The following is a 20160-nucleotide window of genomic DNA, read 5'->3' on the forward strand; positions in this document are numbered from 1 at the left end:
TGAAAAAGCCTGTGAGAGTTTTATGAGAGAATTTAGAGACTGCTATGTGTAAATTATAGTATGTTAAGAGACTGCCATAATAATCGCCTTCCACTGGATCAAGAAAGTGTTAATTTCAAACAAGTTCAAATCCAGAGCATAACAAAAATACATTGCGTATACTACAACAATAAAACCTTTTATTTGTGTGCAGTGTACTTCCTGTTACATAATTAGTGAGTAAATAAAACGCATACATGGAGTGTCAGTTTATGAGAAGATGAAGCTTAAAGCTTTCCATTTTCGCCCACAGGCACTGGGATGGTTTGTGTTTGTGAGACAGTGCGAGTGTGTAGGAGGAGGAGAGATTTCTATTGTGTCACAGAGAATGGCAGTAGTGTTTGCAATCATTGTGGCGTCACGCATGCAGTGTCTGGCCTTGAAGTCTTTCTTATGGACTCGCACTGCCAGTCTGAGAGCCTAACAATGCAGGGAGGGAAAGCACTTGTACAAGCAGCTGGTGGACTGGAGTCAGATGTTATGATGAGCTGATATTATCTTCTGTCTTCTACAAGAGACTTCATAGCTGAAAAGGCTCGACTGCAGCAGAGCTGTGACCTGGATTGTTATCAAATGGACAGGAATAAACTTGTAAATGTTGGTGCAACACTTTCCTCAGGAAACACCTGCCAGGTCTGGCCAGCTGCAGGCATTTTATATTTAGTTGTAATTGTTTAAGCTTACATAACTGACGTATTGTGTTCTCGCCATAACAGTTGCGTGTGATTTTTGTTCCTTTGAGATTATTTATCGCAGAGGTTGTGTGCCTAGTCTTTGACCTCTCGCTAAGGGCTAACATAATGCTAAACTGATAGCATGCTGTTTCCCCTGCAAAAAGGGCACTGTCAATTATTCTTTGAAGTCTCAGGTTCTCCTTCAGTTGGCAAGCTGTGGTTTCCCATTGATATTTCAAGTAAAAGGCTTCCTGCCCCTGCCTACTATTCCCAAAACCTGGGACGAATGCCTTCATATTGTTGGTTTAGTCTATTATGATGCTAATGTCTGCCTGAGACCCTTGAGTCATCTATCACAGATGACAGGAAATCTGGGGCCTTTGTGTTGGCTCACGACACAGGCGCACACACGTGCACATAAGGAAACAAACACGACTGCGTAGAAGTCTAAATAACTAACTAATCCAAAAAGCTAATGGAAAGATTTATAGCTTGTCAGTAATAAGAGGTGCATTGAATGATGCAGTTAGTGCAGCTAATTATTTTCATTCATTAATCATTTGGTCAAATACGCCCAAGCCTTTTTCACAAAAGGTACAAGATTTTACCAGATGTCTTATTTCACCAACCGCTAATGTAAACAGTAATTATGAGACAATTAAAAGCTGTCAACAGATGCTATTGATTAGTAATTCTGTGTTCGGTTTATTGCTGATCAACTAGTTGTTCTTGCGCTAAGTCTACCTTTCAAAAGCTGTGAAGCATCTTAAATAATTGTCCAACAAGAAAAAGTGCGTACAGATCCACTGAGAGATGATTTCAGTGTTATTAATATGGCCTCTGCTAATTTACAGCCTTAATCTATGTTATTAATGTAGCTTCGTAATGTGCTGGTCAGTACTGTGTGTTGCCTTCTGTTCTGTGAGGCTGCCTGGTCAAGGCCTAGCTAAACACAGACAGTCGAGTGGTAGAAGTCACACACATGTGGGCAGTCTGCCGACTGCTTCTCTGCCAAGCCCGCCGCTGTTTCATGGCAAAGTGCTGGGCCAGATGTGACTGTGGTTGTGCCTGCATGAGAGAGGGGGGAAAGTGCTGTTACAGGAAATGAAAGCTTTTAAAAAGAGGAAGGGGAAAAAACTCACAAAGAGCTGTAAACTATTGTTCTTGCTCCTCGGGAGGTTGCAATCGAGCCAGGTAAAAATGTTTAATATGCCATTACTAAAATTAGCTTGGTATTTTTGTTACACAGGTTAATAAAGGTTATGGTAATATATTCAATGACAAACCTTCATGTTTATTTGCCAGTGAAGATTCAGCACTGCTGTACTTATGATTGCCACTGAACATTTATCACGTGGAATTCTACTATGTTTAGACATAAGGATTTTTTTTTTTTGGTTTGGTTTGATAGGATGGGTTAAAGACAAATGTTAGTTGAAAAATGAATTTTAGCTGAGGAACTGTCTTACTCCTTAAATTAGGTCTGCATCTCATTCTGCATTGCATTTATATCAATAATCCTAATTCCTTTAACCTTACGATTTGAAGAAAAGCTTTTCAAATATTCTTCAAACAATTGGTCAGTTCACCACTCCAGTCACTTGACAGGAAATTAACTTGCCACTGTTTTGGTAAATTAATTATGCATTTATAGTCAGAAGGAAAGCTCAGCTTGAGCAGTTTGGAGGCAAAGTAAGAGATAAGGTTGAGATACTTTGGACATGTGCAGATGTCACTTAAGTGTTGGTGATCCACCAGTATCCAGCTCTCTGAAGCAGCAAGACCGGTTTTTATTGTCTGTTCCTTTAGAACTCAAGCTTTTCTATAGACTTTCATTTTTAAATATGATGTTTGGATTTCAAGTGCTGTGAATGACATTCTAGAAGTGTCTGTAAATACTGCTTTGTTCAGTGGGATAAAAGAATGCAAAGCCTGAAATGTGCATATACAAATTCATTCATGTTCTTCTATGAGGCACTTTGTATCAAAAGGCTGAAGGAGGGAATCGATTTTTATTATTTTTTCTATGAAATAATGTAACAAAAAGCCACATAGTGCCTCTTCCAGCTCTTACATTTGATCTGACTAATGCTCGAAATCTGTTATTCTCAATTTTATACACACACACACACACACACACACACACACACACACACACACACACACACACACAGAAGCACAACTTTATTAGTACAGGACATAACTGCTTTTGGCTAGAGTTAATAGTGAAGATAACAAGACGTTATCGGCCAGAATCTTAGTGTTTGTGTCTTTGATGGTCGTGCTCGTTGTGGACCTTTCTTTAAATGTCAAGACACTGGTTTCATTAACCCCACAGATATCAACCTCAGATAATGGCATATCAATATGTTTGCCTGTGTCAAAGCTCACTCTTTCTAAAGCTAATCAGAGCTAATCTAGTGAGACACAGAGGACAGTGCTTTATGAAGTGTGTTCAGTTTCTTAAACTGCTATATTCGTCATGTGATTGGTTTTAACATTCGACCATACAACAGTTTAAATAATTATTTAAAATATTAAATATAAGGGAATTTGGTTATATGATTTCTTCTACTGAAAAATAGTAAATTTCATATCTTTTTGGCCAGAACTGTAACTGGTATGCAACTGAGTTAAACATTTTCACAAATAAAAAAATTTTTTTTTTTAGTTTTCTGTAAAGTTAATACATTAAATGAAAGACAAACAACAATATATCAGGGCAGAATTTAAGTTTTAGTTTCACAAATAATTCTGGGCTCATTCATTTTAACCACAATTACTGTTATTACGGTTGTAAAGTTTAAGTCTTTAAATGTTGATTTAAAAAGTGGCAGTTTTATTGCTTTTTCTGAGGTTGGTTCGTAGTGGACTGTGATAATGCACCCCATTGTTATTCACAAAAGAGGGAGTCTATCCGAAGGTTCTTGGAGAAAGGTTGCTGAGCGCCAAATTGGATTTCTGACGGAACGAGGAATCAGCTACTTGGGGACGATCCAGAGAAAGTTGAGCCGCCATCTCTTTGTGGGGCTTCTGCTGGAGTGCCATTCATATGTGTCAGATCCTCCAGTCATTCAGATTCAGAGGGAAGGTTCACTCTGACCAGTTTTAGGGCTCCAGCTGCTGAACAGAACAAATCTGCTCAGGGGTAATGCTATAAATATTTAATCCTTTTGCCATTCTGCTTTTTTACTTTGATTGACAGAAACACCCCATAAAGAGTTAATTTCCTTAGCCCTCTCGCAGCTTTGCTACAAGGCCTTTACTTAAGCCTTAGAGGCTCACTCTCAAAACTCATAATGCTAAGAACAAAAAGACAGGAATCCATACAGACAAAAAGATCTCCACCTCTGGGTATTTCCAGAGTCCTATCAATAATATTTGTAAAATCATTAGGCTGATTTAAAAACTAAAAAAAAAGAAAATCCTACACAATAACTACAAGGTTCACATCTTAAATAAAATTTATTGTTTATCTTCAAATCTGGCATAAAAGAAATGTAAGCAGATGTTTTAAGTATTACATTTTCTAACCTGTGTATGTAAATTAACAGTGCCCATTGGAGATGGGTGCTTGAAAGCAGACGAATCAAGAGGGAGTCTTTATTGCCTTTACTTCCCTTAATGCATGTGAACTCAGTGCAAATTAAATTAACATAACAGGACTTCAGTTAAACAGTTTATTAGCTTTGTAAAGTGGATTTACCAAATCAATGTTAGTGCTGTAAATTATTGGATCAGCATATCCTCAACCTAAAAACCCCACAAATTTTAATTTGCTTCAAACATTAGTCTTTTTTTCTCCTGTGGAAAGCATTTTTTCTTTATTTTGTGGAAAATATTGCACCTGGTGAAATTCAGGCATGAAAGCAGAGCTGCATCCAAAATGTTTTTAGTCCTAAATGTGGACGGGTCACTTTTTTTTTTTTTTTTTTTTTTTTTAAACAATTGTTTTGCAGCACAAACACAAGCAAGAAAAAAAAAAGAACGCAGACTAGCCAGGGCCCACTGAGCTTTTTTTCCAGCCTGGTGAAAAGAATGAATAATTCAACAGTAAGCAAGCTTTCAGCTGGTCATTTGTGTGCTTTGATCTGGGAATCAGGAGTTTGCATGAATGCCTGTATTGTCATGTTGTGCTGCCACAGTGCGTGAATTATTGAAAATAGTGCAGGTCCCTGCTTTATCTGATAAAGTTTACACGGCAGGCACACTGGATAGACACGATGGATGTGTAAATCCCTAGATGTTGTTAATGTGTAGAGTGAGGTCACACAGCAAGGGTTATTTGGGCCTCTGCTGCAAAAGTGTTCAGTGTGAAAAGAACTTCAGGGTCAAGCAACAAACTACAGGTTGACATCACAAGCTTCTCTTTGCACCAAAATGTGAAGGTGTGGCACAGAGATGGGTATTTTAAAGTGTTAAAGAGCTCTGGTTGCTGAATAGTATGTTTTTCTTTCTATTTAAACTTACAAAGCTGGGTCTCTTACTGTATTATTCAAGAGGCTATACAATGCTATATGATAAGCCAGTTTTAGTCATTCATTTCAACTTCCGATTAATTCATATATAAACTTTTAGTTTAAAAAGGTATGATTGATAATAATTGATAACTAAATGGTGGAGCTAAAACATTAGTGATTAGTCTATTATTACATATTAAACTATAGCAAAAGCAGTTGTTAAATGATTTAATTAGTTTTCTTTTTAGCCAAAATGGTTTTTAAAAAAAAATCACAAAATATTTTATCTAAGAAGTTTTTAATCAATCAGAATCAGACTACTTAATTATTCTCAGAGAAAATCACATCGTCACAGTTGCTCCGTGACAGAAAGAATGATAGCAACAAGTTAAAGAACCATATTAAATATTAAGATATGGAAATGAAATGGCAATACAAGACAACAGAACAAAACTTTTAAATTAGTTGTGTGAAGTTGTGATTTAAAAAAAAAAAAAAAAAGATCTTCTGTATCAAGCATAAATTAATTAATTTGTAAAACCAGTTAGTCATTCTTAGTCTTGTAATTCAAACTTTCCAAATGAATTAATTGTTATTATTGTTACTTAATTGTTGATGCCTTTCAAAATAAGACTTTCGCTTTGTCATTACAGATAGGTAGAAAAATATCTTTCACTAACCTTCACGATGTGGCTTTGTCTCAACTTTAAACCTCTAAGATTGACACTTGTGCGCCATCACATTTTGAAGCCTCCTGTGCGTTGCTCTTAACAAATTGGCTTCCCTCCCTAATTCGCTTAGATACGGCTGATTAGCACATCTGCAGAATGCTGCGGTCTATTGTGTCATAACAAAAGTAAGACCTTTAATTGATAATGGAAGAAAGGTAGAAAAATGTTTCATTATATTGAGGGTTCGTTGAATTTCATAGAGAACTACAGCAAATCCATGGCATTGGTTAGTTACAGCTGGACACATAATTAGAGTGCCTCCTTACCTATAATTTGTGTAATAGTTTTGGTTGGCGGCATGTTATTACCATATGAAAGGGCTAAGCAGGGGTCATGTGCATTGCGACAGCAATTAGAGCAGAGCTGAGGGCAGAAGAATGTTTGGGGCTGTTGTTAATTGGAAATCTCTACAAAGCTATGCTTCAATTATAATTTAGTCAGAGCAGCACTGTTTTAAGCCCAATGTATTCAGTTGCCATTATTTTCTGTAATAGTATGAACAGCCAGGCCTGTTTCCTTTCAAAGCATGAGGCTTTGAAGAGAATGAGATTGAATTAGATTAATTTTAAAGGCCTTGGTGCTGCCGCTGTGAGTTTTCTTTATTCATGCTAATGTCATACGATGTTGCCATAGAAAAACTGGATGGGGTTTGTTTAGGAGGTACACATACTCTTATATTTAGAGTTACAACCATAAGTTATTTTATTCTTATCTATGAATTTAGGTATACATCCATCAGATTGACATTTTCATAAATTTTTCTATTTTCAGAAGTACAATACCGTGGTTTTTAAGAGTATTAGCTGCATTTATTAAACAGTGGCACGTATTCTTCAGTAATTATGCAGATACAGAGGATAGATTTGAACAACTGTGTGAAGTACAGAAATCTCCAATCCACCCCACTATAAAAAAAATAAATTAAAGAAAGCCCGGGGAAGTGTGTGTTTCCTAAAGAGGTAGTTTTAATTATAAACTGCTACTTTTTTTTTTTTTTTTTTTGCTTGTGATTGATCTGAGTGTTTGGTTTTTGCCAAAACCTAAATTCAAATCTATTTTTTAATAAGCATGTTTGTGTTTGATTGTTGAAAAACTAAAATCAGAAGCAACCAAATTCTACAGATAAGTGTTCAGACTGCAGAAATTTATACTTCTTGTTGGTTTTTATCTACATTGCTCTTCATTTTCTGGTTTCTCCAGGTCGAAATGAGCTGATAGCGAGATACATCAAGCTCCGGACCGGCAAGACGAGGACGAGAAAGCAGGTTAGACGAGACGTCTCTGTTACATAAGTGTCAGAGGGCTGTCAAATCTGAATGTGTGCACACTGCTGCCTTTGTTTTAGAGGAACAAAGTAAGACAGAGAATAAGGCTATGCTAACTGTCAATAAGATTTCTAGGGCTGACAAAGATCCCCTGTCTCCCTGTCACTGCTGTGTTGCAAGAAGAGATTATTACGTTTTCACACTATGCATCTAAATGTAGGCAAATATATAAATAATATATAGGTTTTCTACACTGCTTATGGGTTGTGGAAGCAGGTATTATCTGAGCTGTCACAGGAGGAGAGGCAGGGGTACACCCTGGAGGAGTTGCCAGTTTATCATAGAGACAGACAACCACACACTTTCAGATCCATAAAGTCAATTCAAGATCACCAATTAACTCACCATGCATGGCTCTGGGCTGTGGGATCAAGCTGGAATAATCAGCAGAAACCAACCACATGCAAACTCAAAATCACAACAAAAAAAGGCCCAAACTGAACCGTTTTTATGCGATTGTCTGCTAACTATTTCACCACTGTGCTTCTTATTTTTTGGTTATTGGGTTAACACATTTGCTTGGCAGTTGAAAATGTAGTAGTACTGTCAAATTCCATTTGAGGTTTCATCAGAGCGTCTGTTGTAAAAACTCTGCCCAGTCAAATAAGCAGACTTAACCACTGTGGTGAGCACTTGTGCTAAAAGTAACTTAGTAGTAGTACTAGTGGCCTTATTTCTACCAATCTCTACACGATATTGAATAGTTTTAATGGTGCTTTAGTGACTCTACGAAGCCCCTGATCTTCCCTCTAAACAGGAACTTCCCTGCATGACTACTGACTTGAATGACAGTGATAAACAAGTCAGTGTTTACAATGACATTCGATCACTGTGTGTGAATTGATCAGTCTGGACCAGAAAGGTGTGGTTTGTCTCCTGTGTCTCATCTTCTTGGCACAGAATTGGACAAAAAGAGGGTTGTTTGCGCCGAGCAATACCAATAAACACGCATGATGTTACTTTAAATATCATGTACAGCATGAAAGTAATTGATTTAGTTATTAACATGGCACCAACAGCAATATTGATCATTTTTCTCACCAGCTCCAGCTTGTTTTATTGCAACTAAATTGAATATATATGGACTAATTGATGTGAATGTAATTCTTCCATCGAAGGAACTAAAACCCCTGAAGGTTTAGCTCTTTTGCTTCAGAAATTATAAAAAATGAGGGATGACTGTGATCAACTGATTGACTAACATTTACAGCTCCAGTTTAAGCACCAACTCATGTAAAAGATTGTGAATAATGTAAAGACTTCTCAGCTAACCAAACACTTTCCTGTTAAATCACTCCCTTGTTGGGGTACTCAGCTTGGGTTTCATTTGCATGAAAAGTGCCAGAGGAGAATGTAAATCTACCTCTCAAACCTGTCATCAGCTCACATTAGGTCTCTTTCAGACGGCTACTGATGAATGTTTCATTTGAGAGTATAAAATCATTTTGAACTGTATAGACATCGTAGATAAACTTGGCCGGTGAAATGCCTTTCGCAGCTCCCACAAGGATACTAGACTAGCCGATTTTCATTCAGCACACAGCAGATCACATCTGTGTGCTCTTAATGTGTGCTAAAGGGGCCTGCATCCTCCTTAATCAGTTCACTTAAGTGACGACAACACAGCATAACGCTTTATTGGCTGTTAGCTTGGTGTGTGGTTTGAAGATGCTTCTGTTATACACCTTATCTTCTTGAAGTGTTTTTAAACAAAGACATGTGTGATCCACTTTGTACTTTTTTGGGTTTTCCTGTTTTTTTATTTTCCTTTTTCTCTTTTTTTTTTAAATGGAGGTGTCTAGTCACATACAGGTCTTAGCAAGAAAGAAAGTTCGAGAAATCCAAGCTGCCATTAAGGTACGTCTGGCTTTGCCCAGTTGCAGGGGGCTTTTCATTGCCATGGTTACAGGCTCTTCCTTTGTTTTCCTCCCCTCCCCTACTCCGCAGGTGTCTAGTCACATTCAGGTTCTTGCCAGAAGGAAATCTCGTGAGTTTCAGTCCAAGCTAAAGGTATGCGCTTTTCTGCTTTTGGGCTTGTTTGGTTGCTGTGCATCTTAACTTTCTGTTTCCTGTAGAGACAGAGTGAATGCTTGATCCTCTGATTCCCCCCATAACCCAAATCCTCTGCTTTTCTGTTCAGCCCTTCTAATCTCACTTACTCACTTTCTTGACCATCTCTCACTCGTTCTAACCCAAACATGCTGTCACTGTCCTGTCTGCTTGATTTCAATGACATTAATTCTTTCATCACCAGCCTTTGCTTTGAGAGCAGCTGCACAAAATAACCGTGATCTTGTATAAATATATAAAGACATGCTTTTGCGATTTAAATTAACAAAAAATAGTCCGACATATGGATCCTACATGTTTAATCTTTTATTAGTCATGAGCCTGACCAGAACTGGATTTTTCTAGGTAATTTTGCTGAAATTGAAAAAGTTTTTAAAAATAAATAAATAAAATTAATTAAAACTACATTTCTTAGCCAGTACATACAAAGCATAAAATACACAAAGAAACACAGACTTGTCTCCAAACACTCGTAAGTACTTTACAGTTTCACTGGTGTGAAACACTAGAGTGGGACATCAACCGGATAACGAAGATTTGCCTTTAAAGTAAAGAGTTGCACCATTCTGCTGCAACCAATACATTTAAACAGGCACAACTTTTAAAATGAAGGCGAACTTTCTTCATGTCTAGTCTGCATCGCACTTGTTACAGTTTCACTACGACTTGGGGAGTAGGTGGCAAGCGTTTATAGAAAAGTTGACCATATAGCCTGCAGGTGACTGCAGCAATGCCTTCTAGCAATCAAAGCAATTACAAGGAGATTTTTGGTGCAACACTATATAGCTATTTGCAGCCAATTTGTACTAGCTGCCAGCAACTTCCATCAACCACTTGCTAGCAGTTGAGGAATATACATGTTTTCTTAGTGACTAGTGTCTAGGCCTGTGTGACTAGAGCCTAGCTTTGAGCTAAAAGCTAACAAACAAACAGTGGAAATGTTCACCGTCTGGAATTTCAAACTAGGAATTTCAAACTTGTCGCCGCATGTATAAGGTAGTCCGGGTAATCATTAACATATGTACCAAATTTGATTAAATTTGAGTGATTTTGGATGTAAATGAAAATGTGGTGAAATGAAAAGGATTCAAAATCTGCAGCGCAGTCTATAGAAAACTACATAAAATCTGTGGAAATCCATCCTGCATCAACGTTTGTAGATTGATTAATATTTTGTTCAAAGAGCCGATGTGTTACTGTGTCTTTATGTAATGACAAATTCTCTAGTAGTGCAACAACACATACTCCGTACTAGGTCATAATAACAATGGTCTGCCCTTTTTTTTTTTTTTTTTTTTTTTTTTTTGATGGGGGGCTGGTCAGGCTCAAATTTTCCTCTATTAAAGTCTAAATCAAAGTGTGTGCATGTTGGGAAGCATGCTGGCATTGGCTGTTTTGGTGAGTGGCTGGAAGCTGAAGGTGCGGGGAAATGGGTCTGCTTACATCTCTTACTAAGCAGACTTTATTTTTTAAAAAAGGCAGCATGGCAAAGGGGGCGGGAGTCCGTGTTTTAAAAAAAATGAAGAAGAGACTACACCTCTGCTTCCTTTGACAATGTAACCCAACTTTTCCTCACCGTCAAAGACTCAGTGGTGCACATTCAGAGCAGAGAATGGCAGTGAAGCTGGCTGTTTCTGAAATCCCCCCCCCCCCCCGCTTTCTTGTTCTCCCTTCAATCTGTTGATAACTCCAGGCTCTCACAATGCCATGGCTGTCAGTCGCTTTCCTTCCTCCCAGTTCAGATGTCGTCATTTCAGAACGTTCTCGTCAGTTATTTCAGAAATAGTGAAATCTGTTAAAATCGCTGAAGAAAGCTTTTCAGAATGGCACATTAAAATGGGAGAAGAGCATTGTGAAAGAAGTAATCTTGAATAATACTGACCTGTAATTTAAGGTATTTTATGAAGTAATGCTTGTATATCAAAGGACACTCCACCCATGTGCCATTTTCTTCTTTTCTTGGGGAGCCGACTATACGTTTTGACTTTCACACTTTGCTCCACTCCCAGTATTCAACACGAATTAATGACCCCTCATTAATCTGTGTGTGTGTGTGTGTGTGTGTGTGTGTGTGTGTGTGTGTGTGTGTGTGTGTGTGTGTGTGTGTGTGTGTGTGTGTGTGTGTGTGTGTGTGCGCGCGCGCTTACACTGAGAGACAGAGTCAGACAGGCAGCTAGCCACATGAATGCCTGTTCTTTCAGGGGCACAGGCGGCTGTCTGAAGAAAAACAGACAGCTTTTGTATGAATCCCTGTCTTTTCTCATTTAAAGCAAATTAGAGTTCATTGGTGAAGAGAAATACAAGTGTGCCCTTCATTCTGGGGGGCATCAAAACCTGCTGCTTCTCGTCCTGTCTATGGCATTTTAGTATAATTGCAGTCATTACGTTAGTGTTCCCTTGTTTTGTCTTGAGTGATGACTACTGATCAGATTGTGAAAATTATAGAGCGTAAGACTTTCTCCACATGATTTGTAAATACAAATTTCATAATTCTTTGTGATTAAGTGTTAGTTACACATCTGTGCATGTATTGTGTAAAGAAGAGCAGATATTTACTTTGTTGTGTTTTACCGATATTTAAAGGTGTATTGCTGATATATTTTTTCACACATAGCTCTTGAATTAACTGCAGTGTTTGAATTGCAATTTTCCAATAAAACCTTGTTTGTTTGCATTTAGGTTACAAATATGGTGAGTATTTTGTTTTCTGCTTGTGACACCGTGTCTGCTTCAGTTAGGACCTGCCTTGCCCTTCAGCTTCTAGTTTTGCATTTCCGCTCCTGCCACAGTAACACAACACCGGCTGGCAGTGTTCATTGGTGTCCGTGTGTCATCATGCTACGAGCATACTGTAGCTTGACTCTGCTCCGTCAGCATGTACTGCCAGCATGCTTACCTGTAGCTTCTGCCACCAGTGAGTCTGCATGGGTTTGCCAGTGTGTATGGGTGCAGTCTGCTGCAGTATGAGACGTTTAGCATTATTTGATGAAAACACTTCGGCCAAAGTAGCGGAAAGTATGTAGTATGTAATACAGGTTTTCCCTGTATTTCACAATAAAATCCCTATAATTTCAAAAACCTCTTTTACAAAGATTAAACAAAAGGAACTGACTAGAGTTGTGAAAAAAACAACAAACAACAACAAAAAAAAAAACTATTAACCAAGTGGGATTTGTGTCCTTCAGTTTTAGTTGAAAAATTCTTTGTGTTTAGACGTGATGTGTTTTGACATGCACACAAATGCAGCCTTGATGGAAAGCACTTCTGAATGAGTTTTTAAAAAACTAGATTAGTCATCAGGCAAACTTTCATTTAAGTGCATACCACTGCTAGCTACGGTATATTGGAATTCAGTCAGCACATAACTTTAAAAAAATAATGAAATAAAGCCTGCATGTAGCATAGAAATGCCAGTGCTGCTTCTTTTAACCTGCTTGCTTTTCGCTGTTGTGAGAGAGGTCAGCCGTGCTTTCAGTGTGTTGTTTAGAGTCTCGTTTGTGCTACCTCTGCAACACACCCCTCCTCTCCCTTCTGTGCGAGTGCTAAGCCTTTTGTGACTGCTGTTAAAGGACCAAGCCGTGAAGGACAAAGCCCTCCAGAGCATGGCCTCCATGTCCTCAGCTCAGATCGTCTCTGCCACGGCTATTCACAACAAGCTCGGCCTGCCAGGCATCCCTCGCCCAGCCTTCCCTGGAGCAGGGGTAAGAGCCTTGCCGGCACCCCGCTATTGATCCATCCTGTCCAGCTTCACCCAGGGCACCGATAGGGCCAACCACACCAAAAACCCAGGCCAAATCACATTACACACCACAGCTTTGCACAACTGCCCCTATCAGATAAGCACATGATCAAAAGGAGTGGTAGTCAAGATAACTACATACACTGAACATGGAGCTCAGAGCCATTCTGATCTTGTCACTAACAGCTGCTCACAATTGGATGTTCTTTGTTGCTTGTTCTTTCTTGTCTATTTATACATCTAATTCTGTAGTTATGGCAGGGTATGATTTCGGCTGGTCAGCCAGGATCATCGCAAGAGTAAGTTTTAAACCTTGAACCAACTTTTTCAGGAAATAAATAAATGCTCTTTAAACAAAAAGGAAACCATTTTTTGCCTAATGACTGTTGGTTTTTTTGTTCCAGTATTAAGCCTTTCACCCAGCAACCCTATCCCATCCAGCCAGCAGTCACGACAGCAATTTCAAGTGAGACTTTACCTAATTATAAAACATGCAACATTCAAAGATGAACTTTGTAACTTGTTTTTCAAATGTCTTTTCAGATATCTCGACCCTAATTTCTTAATCCAATAAAAATGTAATATCTGTGGTACACTGTCATTATTTCTGTTTTGAAATATTTTGAAATATCTTTTAAATTCACCACAGAATTTTTTTTGTCTATAAAAAAAATTAAATTGGGAGATGTCTCCTTAGAGATGAATGAAATATTATAGAGCATGCATTTCCTTCCAAATCAAGCACGTCAGATTTCTGTGAATCTGCACTAAGATATTAAATTAATTTTCTTGTCATAAACAAACCTGATGAAATGAGGTTAATGTGAACTAGTGTTTCAGAAAGAACATGCACATGCTCTGCTGGGAAAACAACCAGCAGAACAGATGAATATTTTGTTGTTCTGGTGTTTCTGCAGGTTTCGAGCCCACAGCAGCTCCAGCACCCACGGCGCCAGCATGGCAGGGCCGCTCCATCGGTACATCTAAACTCAGACTGGTGGAGTTCTCTGCCTTCCTAGAGCAGCAGAGAGACCCAGACTCTGTGAGTGAAAGCATTATACCAAAGCATGAAATTTCACTATCTCTTGGTGTTCATTCCCACCTCTTATCACCCAGTCCTTTCCTCTATGAATACACTGGGACATTTTCCCAGGCAGAGAGTCAGCTGAGAAGAGGCCAAAACAGGCTGAGAGGGGCAAAAGGCTGGCTTGATGCAAGGCACGGAGACCTGCAGAAATAATGAATGAATGCATATTAATCAGTTCCTTGTATGTTTTGATTTCTTTAACAATATGTTTGTTTTTCATTTTAGTGAATAGTCTTTTGCATTGATAACACAGGAACAGCCTTTAATCTTAAATGCAACTTGAGGCTTAAAAATATTGCATTTGCACTCGGGGCTGTGTGCCGGAGACGCCATTCTGTGAGCTTTTACACTGAAGTGCAGCAGAGTTTCAGACGGTCACAAAGAGGGCAACAAACCTTTGAAAACAAAATGTTTTTTCTGTGATTCGCTGCTCCTCTTTCATCTACTTTTGGCTCTCCATCACAGGTTTGAGGTTTAACTGGCCCTAATTTTTATTCACATTGTCAAACCAAATTCAGATATTTTCATTTAAAAGTTTAAAAAATTGACCAAATCAAATAGGGAAGAAATGACCAAAGCACTTTTGTTTTGTATTATCATTTTAACTTGGCTGAGGTAGAAACATTTTTAGATTTTCATGTGAGGAAAGGTGGTAAGATTGTCTACGAAAAATGTTTTTGTTTAGAAAATACATCGTTTTGCACAGTTGCTCAATCATAATTTGTGGCTGAAGCAGCTTTGTTTAATACAAATGAGGGGATCAGTTTATTTTGAGGGTTAGTGAAACATAAATGTTATTACCTCATTTGTATGTCATAAAACAGGAAAGTTGTTCAAAACTATTTCGAGTGACTAATAAAAAAGCGATGTTGCAGAGAGTTGTTTCTCATCCCAGTGCATTATCAGTCTAATCCTGGCTACCAGTTGCTTATTGCGATGATTACTTCAGGACTGGCACATCAGATCTGGCTTATTTTGCTTCAGTAAACTCTTCTGTGCTGATGACTTTGTGAATATTGATACGCGCTCCTTTTGCATGGGTTTTTTCGCACGCTATTATTGAGTTCACGCTGCAAAACAAAAGAATCCGACTTTAAATAGTTTCATCTTTTTTATTTTTTAATACAAGTTTCCATCTGTATTCATTTTTCATTTTACTCTTGCAGTACAACAAACACCTGTTTGTGCACATCGGGCAGACGAATCATTCCTACAGTGACGCCCTGCTGGAGTCGGTGGACATTCGTCAGATCTACGATAAATTTCCAGAAAAGAAAGGCGGACTGAAGGAGCTGTATGCAAAAGGCCCCCAGAATTCCTTCTTCCTTATAAAATTCTGGGTGAGTGTAATTTATAAGCAATGCTGATGAGAAGATGAGTATCTGATAAAAAAAAAATGCTTTGTTGCAGCTTGATTAGGCTCTCCATACATAAGTATTAATTTCACTGTAACCTTTTGCGCATTGTGAAAAATTTGATCAAACAATCCTGTTTAGTAACAGTGTGTTCTGCTTCGTGCTTAGTGATTGGGTGTAATCAGTCTACACAGAGAAGATTGCTCTCAATGTTTGCAGAATGCACTCTGCTATATTTGGACTTGCATAGCAGGAGAGCTTTTGATCAAAGCACCCACTAATTCAGTGTAATATCTCCAAACAATGGAGTGACCTGGTTGTGCTCCTAATGGCTGTTTAAACATTGCATGCATTTCCTCCCTGATGCAAAATGCTAACTAGCGGCAGCAAACAAAGTAGGGCCGTATGCACTTGGACCAAGTCCCCTCAAATTCCTTTTGAAGTGACCGACAAATTTAAATTTCAAATGAAAGGCAGAATCTGCACAATAATGAATGTATAACTGCTTTGCTTAATGAAGGAGGAGAATGTTGTAGGAGGACGTCTCCCCTTTTTGTGTCCGTAATGAACAGGATGTTCAGGGCACAGAGAGGCTGCCCTCCAGGAGCAGACCCGCTCAACCTTGTAAATCAGTCTTTTAACGTAACTTCATTTAATCCTCTTTAGAATCTTTCTTCCAATATGGGCACATTAACATGCTTATTCAGATGTGGCCGGGATCTTCTCATTTTTTATGCGATATGCACGGCTGGGCTCAGCAGCCCTGATCAGACAGATGTTTGCCGTTTCAGAAAGCTACATGACCGACTGTGCACATCTTACAGTATAAAATGATGTCAAAATGTTTGAATTAATATCTGAACACCATCATAATATTTCTAGTAATGGTTAAAGAGATGTTTTTATTCAAGTGACAAATACAGAGTGGCGTGGTGGTGCCGTTGGGGAAGCACTGTTGCCTCACAACACGAAGGTCCTGAGTTTGAATCCATTGGCCAGCTGTGTAGAGTGTGCATGTTCTCTTTGGGTAATCCGGCTTCTCCCCACAGTCCAAAGACATGCGTGTTGCGTTAATTAGTTAATCTAAATTGGCTCCATGTGTGAATGGTTGCCCCAGCCCCCCCCCAAAAGACCCTGAATTGGAAAGTCATAAGGAAATGGATGGATGTAAAGATAAACCTATGGATAAAAATCATCCGTATCTCGTATGAGATATTTATCAGCAGCTGGTAAACATATTCAATCGTCTTGTAACAAAAAAGCTAAATACTTCTTTCAGCAGTTGGTAGAGACCAAAAATGGAGCTAAAAGCACAAATGTTGGACCCCTCTTCTCATTTTCTCGTGTGTGCAGTCAGGGTAAGAGGGAAGAAGAAAAGACGAGGCACTTAACAAAATGAGACATTCTGGTTTCTGGGCAGTCGATTGAATGTGCATGTTGAGAATGCACAATGGAGGAAAAACACGAAGAGCTTTCTGCTTCTCTCGAACTCCTGGAAGTGGTGTATGTAAAAAAAAAAAGTAATTATTGAATTGTAATCCACTTTTTTACTGCTTAAGAAGAGCAGTTATAGTTTAAATCCAGATAACTTAACATATTTAAAATGTATTATTATATTTTTTTATTGTTGTTATTATTTTAATTTAATTTTCCCAGTGATGCAAGTAGTTTTTATTTCATTCACCTCTGAATAGTTCTTCCATTTCTTATGTCCATGTCGTCCTGGAGTACAGCGCTCTTTATTTTGTCACTGAAGCGCTCCAAACACGTACTTTATTATCTTTAGTTCTAAATGGTAACCTATTTAGAATTGGTATGTGTTTGGCATGCTCACATGAGTCCTTGAACCACATCTCTAATACAGTTAATAATTTCACAGAAATGCCAAAACTGGCTTTAAGATTACTTGGAAACATGGTCATCTTTAAAGTGGCATTTTTCAATTTCATATGCACCATCTTGGCTTTTAATCCTTTAAAATGAAAAAGGTATTGGTAAAAAAAAAATGTTTTTAAAATCTTATAGGTGTGTTTTATTTTAATTTTAATAGTATTTAGAGATCCAGTATTTTTAAACTACTAAACTTTCCATTTTGGTATTAAAATGTCATTAAATGGCACAATTCTTTAAGGGTTTGGATGCATTAAATATTTTAATGTTTGTTCCTTTTCCCTATTGATTTTGATCGGGGCACAAACACGGTTGCCTTCTTCTAAATGTTGCTTCTCAGCCTTATTTTTCTATGAGGATTTTTTTAATCTTATGCAAAAGCAGCAACCCTTTGGACTTTCTGTCAGTACAAGTATTCTTCCAAGCCTTTCATTTCAGTAGAAAACACATTTAAAACTGTTCATCTCTTTTCTTTTAAATGACTTGTACAAAAAGACATTGTAACAAAAAGAAAATGTTCTCTGAAGCTCAGTGTTTGTTGTTTTTCTTTGCCTCAGGCTGACTTAAACTGCAACATTCAAGATGATACCGGATCTTTCTATGGCGTCACCAGTCAGTATGAGAGTCCAGAGAACATGACCATCACATGTTCGACAAAAGTTTGCTCCTTTGGCAAGCAGGTTGTGGAGAAAGTCGAGGTATGAACTAAAATGAGAAGCAGGATTTTTTACTGTACCTCCTGGGGTTTGTTTGTGTGTTTTACATTTCTTATGTGCGCTGCTTGTTCTTCTTTCCCCTCAGACTGAATATGCACGCTTTGAAAATGGACGTTTTGTCTACCGGATAAGTCGATCCCCCATGTGTGAATACATGATCAACTTCATCCATAAGCTAAAACATCTGCCGGAGAAGTATATGATGAACAGTGTGCTGGAGAACTTCACTATCTTATTGGTAATCACCTCACTGACCTGAGTGGGCGACGTCCCTCTCTGGGAGTGTTTTTCTTGCTGCTGTCAGGATGTGCTGGTGGCTCCAGCTGGCTTTAAAAAAAATCTGAGTGGGGGCGGTGGGGGGACTTCACTGGGCCTTGAGATGTGTTCCTCTGCCTGGATTCACATTCCTCTCATTCCACAGGGGATGAAACACAGTGTGAGGACCCTCATTATCTGCAGGGGAAAGGGAGGATAAGAGAGGGCAGGAAACCCTGTTATTGGCATCACATGGGGTCTTAAAGTGTCATTCACCACTGCAGAGAAAGCACCCAGGCCAAGGGGTGTGCAAGCAGCCCCCCTCCCCCAAAAAACCCATCTTAGTGTGTTAATCATTAAATAAACTCATGATTCATGTCAGACTTAATACATGATTATTTTTAAAAGTGTGGCAGTTCTTTTAAGACATATAAGTAGCACAAGACTGGAAGAAGGATCCGAAAATATGTTTCACAGATTGATATAATTTTCTAAGCACATTTGTCTCTTCTGCTTCTTGCTGAATCCTAATGTTGTGTTTTCATTTCTCAGATTTTTCCATTGTGCCCAGTATGAATACAAAGTAACCCTAATAGAGGGAAAATGGTAGCTGCAGCAAATTTTGTGTATTTCTCCCTAAAACATAGGGTTAGTTGGTTTCTTGTTCCATTTTGGCCTGTGCAGAACAAGGGATGGCTCAACACTATGCTCAGGTTTTACTGAAACATGATGTTTCAATTTATGCTACTAGATATTATTAAATTCTGCTCTGCACATTTTCCCCCTTAAATAACATGTTTATATTCAAAGATTAGTTGATATCAGGAATCAAGGTCCAAGAGTTTAGTGTATAAAGTATGCCTGTGCACAAAAGACGTGCATAAATGAATTCCCTTTCATAAGCTGGTATTTAAAGAATGTAGCGTATGTGCTGAGGCATCCAAAGTTCCCTCCATTTCAACACCAGTTGTAGAAAGTTTTCTGTACAGTAAGATGGAAATGGAAAAACGTGAGAGAGACTTCATGAAACATTACTTGTTAGTCAATTTCTGTCAGAATTTTTCAACTCTGCTTTAATGTTTTGGGGGTTTTTTTGGGGTTTTTTTGGATGATAAAGACGAGGATGCTCTGAAATCACTCTCTCTATATTTGATTGGACCCACCTGTAGGTTTGGTGATTCGACACATTTACCTCCTTATGCAAAGCCTATGTAGTGTCATGCCATTTATTTCCATGCAGAATTGCATTAATTCTTCCAGGTCTTGTACTGATGACGGGAGAATTGGTTCTCTGTGAAAAGTCTCCTCCCAGTATGTGCACAAAGATTCTCAACGGGTTCGAGGTCTGGGCTCTGTGGCGGTCCGATCCATGTGTGAAAATCATGTCTAATGTTCCCTGAACCACTTTGTTCACAATTTGAGCCCGATGTTATTGTTATCTTGGAATGTGACCTTTCCAACTGGGAAGTGGTTTTAAACATACAGTAGCTGTGAAGTCTACTGTTGATTTATATATTTTTTTAATCATTTCATGTCACCAAACATGTAAATGATCTCTGATCATTCAAGATATTTTTTTTCCAGCCACATTTCCTCCTCAGAGATGATTGTTCCCCACTGTTGCCCTTCCAGGTTTTAATCGTGCTTATACTAAATTTAAGAAGTAACAGCAATCTCCTCAGTGGTTTTGCTTGATTCAGCTCAGTCATTCGACCCTTCTGAAAGGCAGTAACATCTTTTTGCTGATCACTTAATATCTTTTCCAGTATGATTGTTTAAGAAGTGAGAAGCTGTTCACTGCATCAGACTTAAATAATCT

General features: G+C 38.4%; 1 protein-coding gene across 6 annotated transcripts in view; it reads left to right on the forward strand.

The window, feature by feature from the left end:
* Positions 1-20160, forward strand: part of tead1b (TEA domain family member 1b) — a 51782-nt gene that overhangs the window by 27564 nt on the left and 4058 nt on the right. Inside the window, exons 4-14 of one of the 6 annotated variants that reach the window (XM_024802343.2) lie at positions 7105-7169; positions 9024-9086; positions 9177-9239; positions 11979-11990; positions 12869-13000; positions 13291-13337; positions 13443-13504; positions 13956-14080; positions 15292-15465; positions 17928-18068; positions 18172-18324. In XM_024802343.2, the coding sequence (XP_024658111.1) occupies positions 7105-7169; positions 9024-9086; positions 9177-9239; positions 11979-11990; positions 12869-13000; positions 13291-13337; positions 13443-13504; positions 13956-14080; positions 15292-15465; positions 17928-18068; positions 18172-18324 (1037 nt within the window). Of the gene's footprint in view, positions 1-7104; positions 7170-9023; positions 9240-11978; positions 11991-12868; positions 13001-13290; positions 13338-13442; positions 13505-13955; positions 14081-15291; positions 15466-17927; positions 18069-18171; positions 18325-20160 lie in introns of all 6 variants that reach the window. The other 5 variants (XM_024802345.2, XM_024802349.2, XM_024802348.2 and 2 more) reach the window with 5 other exon arrangements.

This window comes from Maylandia zebra, linkage group LG1, assembly GCF_041146795.1.
Source record: "Maylandia zebra isolate NMK-2024a linkage group LG1, Mzebra_GT3a, whole genome shotgun sequence".
Lineage (NCBI taxonomy): Eukaryota > Metazoa > Chordata > Actinopteri > Cichliformes > Cichlidae > Maylandia > Maylandia zebra.